This window comes from Austrofundulus limnaeus, unplaced genomic scaffold (assembly GCF_001266775.1).
Source record: "Austrofundulus limnaeus strain Quisiro unplaced genomic scaffold, Austrofundulus_limnaeus-1.0 Scaffold443, whole genome shotgun sequence".
Taxonomy (NCBI): domain Eukaryota; kingdom Metazoa; phylum Chordata; class Actinopteri; order Cyprinodontiformes; family Rivulidae; genus Austrofundulus; species Austrofundulus limnaeus.
This window is the reverse complement of record NW_013952845.1, coordinates 98,147-101,481: the sequence shown is the minus strand read 5'-3', so window position 1 is coordinate 101,481 and position 3,335 is coordinate 98,147. Positions and strand designations below refer to the sequence as shown.

Here is a 3,335-nt window from a genome sequence, read left to right as displayed (position 1 = left end):
TATATATATTGGCCGGAAATGAATTTAAAATTTGGTTAGATGGACATTTTTTGCAGTGAACGTGCTGATTTGGACCCTGCAGTGCAATGCTTCTCACTGGAGATTTTCTGAATGCATCCCTCTGAGAGGAGAGGAGAGAACTCAAAACACATTAGAAAAATCAGCTTTTTTATCTGCTCTGTGAATGCCTTGGAATTGAATGTTGCATCCAAGAACCAATTACAAATAAGAGGCAGAGCAAGCGTAGTGGATATATGAATGTATGGATCCATGGATGTATGATTTTATAATTGTGGCATTTTGTGGTGAAGTTTACCTCCTGCTGCTTTAAAAACACCACCTGTCTCCCACTGAGAGTACATTGTGTTTCAGACCTCACTGTGGCAGCAAAGCAGAATGACAATAAGCAGGATCAGAGCCATTTGCTCAGGGGTGACACCAGGAACGCCTCCAGGGAAGCAGGGCTTTTCAGCCACATTTTATCATGAATTCAAATGATCAGTGTTGAGCAATAATTTAGTCAATCAGACAATCTGTCTTTTTTTCTCCTCAGAGCAGAGATAAAAGTTTTTGTCAAAGGTTCTTGTGAATTATTTGCAATCAAAGAGTGTCATTCTAAAACAGGATTCAAACAGGACTTTATTTCCAGCAGGACCCTTTTTTWAAAGTATCAAAAGCTGAAGATAAAATCCAAAATATCTTTTTAAAGTACATTTTGATAATCGCTTCACAGTTTTCAGTGTTAATATTTCTCACATTGTTTAAAAGGGAATCCAATAAATTGAAGTTAATAGTAAAAAGAGCTCTTTAGATAATTTGAGCATCGTTGTGTCATTATATCATAATTTCCTGTGTATCTGACGGTGATATTTAATCTCTTTTTTTTTTCTCCCAGCCCTCAGAAGAGGAAGAAATTGTCGACCTCCTGCTGACAAAAATCTGCGATTTATTTGGTCTCAGATATAAAAGTGAAAAAGACTCGACGGGGCTYGATGTGAGCGGCAGCGGTGACCTGGCTCTCAATAACAGCAGAGATTCCCTCAACAGCTCCTCAGCTSATGTCAACATTTATCACAAATCAGACAAGTGAAGCTCATCTTTGTTTTTCTCTTTTTACTCATTCAGTTTCTACATGGTCACCAAGTCCTGCTTTTTTTTCCTTTTTAGTGTCAGAATGACTTTATTGGGGTTTATGATATTTTAGACACTAATCTGTGACCCATCACATCGAAATGAGGATTAAGTTCAAAATTGGTATATGGAGAAATAGGCAGTGTTTTGACTAAAATGTTAACAAAAAGTTGCATTTTGTCAAAATATAATGAATAAATGCCTTATCAATGTATCATTTCAATGAACTGTCTGAAATATAATCATGAAACAAAATTTTGAAGCACTCTTTTTAGCAGTATCAACAAAAATCCTGATTTTGTGGAAAAACACCTTAAAATTTTAAAAGTTTCCCTATGAGCTAGCAAAGTTTTGTTTCTTTATCTGGGAAATCTCAATAATCAAATATGATTTGAGGTTTACTCTTTATAAGGACATCAAAATGTCCTATTAAAATGACATAAAATTAGGATTCAGACCAAATATTTTTTGTATTGTAACCAACAAGACAAATTAAGTCATATATATGGATTTACTTACGATATCAAAATGTTCCAGGTATCAAAATGTAGCTTTTAAAGCAGGAATCTGAAAATGTAATTAGGTCATTTTAACCAAATTTGACTTAATCCTCATTTTGATATGATGGGTCAGAAATAATTTCAAACACATAATTTACACTTTTTTATTGTAATGCACTGAACTTTCCTTTACTTTAGTTGAAATACAAAAACAATGTTTGTTTGACAAGCTAGGTTATAATTATAAATGAATTTTTGCATTTGTTTTATTGTTGCATTCAGCCTATTATCAGTCTTTTCTTGCTGCTCAGTTTTCCTTTGTCTTGTAAAATTTGTGACAAAAATAAAAGCATGTCATTACTATACATTTGCCTTTTTAATTTTAGACTGATGCAAGAAAACATATTTTATTTAAAGTGGAATTATATTTATGGTCGTCAGGTTAGGGTGGTGAAAGAACTGTTTGTTCTTTGAACGTATTGGATGCGACAGTTGCTTTGTGCTGACGCCAAACAACCTATTTCTTTTAGTATTTGATGCTTTTTTCTATAACCCTCTAAGCATGGTTTCAGAAATAAATAGTCAAACAAACAAAACTGTTGCGCTTCAAAAAATACTTTGATATTCCTTCTGCAAAGCTGTCCAATACAGTGGCGGATCTAGGATTTTTCAGTTTAAGGGGCCACAATATTCAAAAAGGGGCCAAGTATTTGTTTAAAATCCTTGCACAAAAATCCCCAGTTTTTGTAAGGTTTATACATTTAATCAGTCGCACATGTTCAAACACTAAAGCTTCCACAGTAAATTCTCATCAATTTTACATGATTTTTTTTACTGTACATAAATAAAATACACTCAAACACGCATGAGAAAATCTGGCCATCATTGTAAAAAACTTTTTTTTTTCTGCAGAATTGTTCAAATTGAAAAAGACCTGTAAGCTTGATTAATGCTGGACTTTCCTATTTAACTCAGTGGTGCCACTAGTGGTTGGAAGTGGAACTGCAGTCACCCTCAATGTTCTTGGGCAATGACAGAGGAGTGAAAGGACAGGGGCACTTCAGGGGGCCAATCAGATTTCATATAGGGCCAGTACCCTTGTGGCCCCACCTCTAGAACCGCCCCTGGTCCAAAAACAGAGTGCCTCATCAGGGATWACAAACTGCTGAAGTTCTCCCAGAGACAAAAATAAATAAATAAATAAAACTATTAAAATGTTAAGAAAAAAACTCGTATTTCAGGAAATGAAGGGGTTTAAAACTAAAATGTATTAAATTGCAYAAGTGTAGATGTTTCTGACTTCGGAGCATTTCAGCATTGTTGATGTGGTTTAAAGATTCTCTAACTGAAATGATAACGTCTGCACTTCCTGTCATGCTTCGGCCACTTTATTGTCGCTTGAATGTAAAGTGCAATACAAACGTTTCCAAAGTAAACATGTTTTTATCTGCATTTAATGTGAACGTTTGGAAGTGGGGAGCTTCGTGGTGAAAGGGTGGCAGTCGTCGCTCCATGATTGCAGGGTTTCATTTGYTGCTTTTATAACTTGGCTGAAAGGATTTGCTTCTGTTTGCCACAGGAGCAGTAGTGAGGTGGGGTCAGGCATAGAGTGTCCCTTTTTACATTCATATTAGTGTTGGAAATGTGGGGAGGAGGCGGGGGCTCTGTGCAGTCCAGTCACGTCCCTCCGGAGCAAAGAAACCA

The 3,335-nt window shown here is 35.7% G+C and overlaps 1 protein-coding gene across 1 annotated transcript in view; it reads left to right on the top strand.

Moving 5' to 3' along the window:
* The window catches only part of LOC106529441 (polycystic kidney disease protein 1-like 2), a 40,075-nt gene extending 38,794 nt beyond the window's left edge, over window positions 1-1,281 (top strand). Inside the window, exon 35 of the mRNA XM_014024867.1 lies at window positions 896-1,281. Coding sequence (XP_013880321.1) covers window positions 896-1,090 — 195 coding nt within the window. The 3' untranslated portion in view covers window positions 1,091-1,281. The remainder of the gene's footprint in view (window positions 1-895) is intronic.
* The last annotated feature ends 2,054 nt before the right edge of the window (window positions 1,282-3,335 follow it).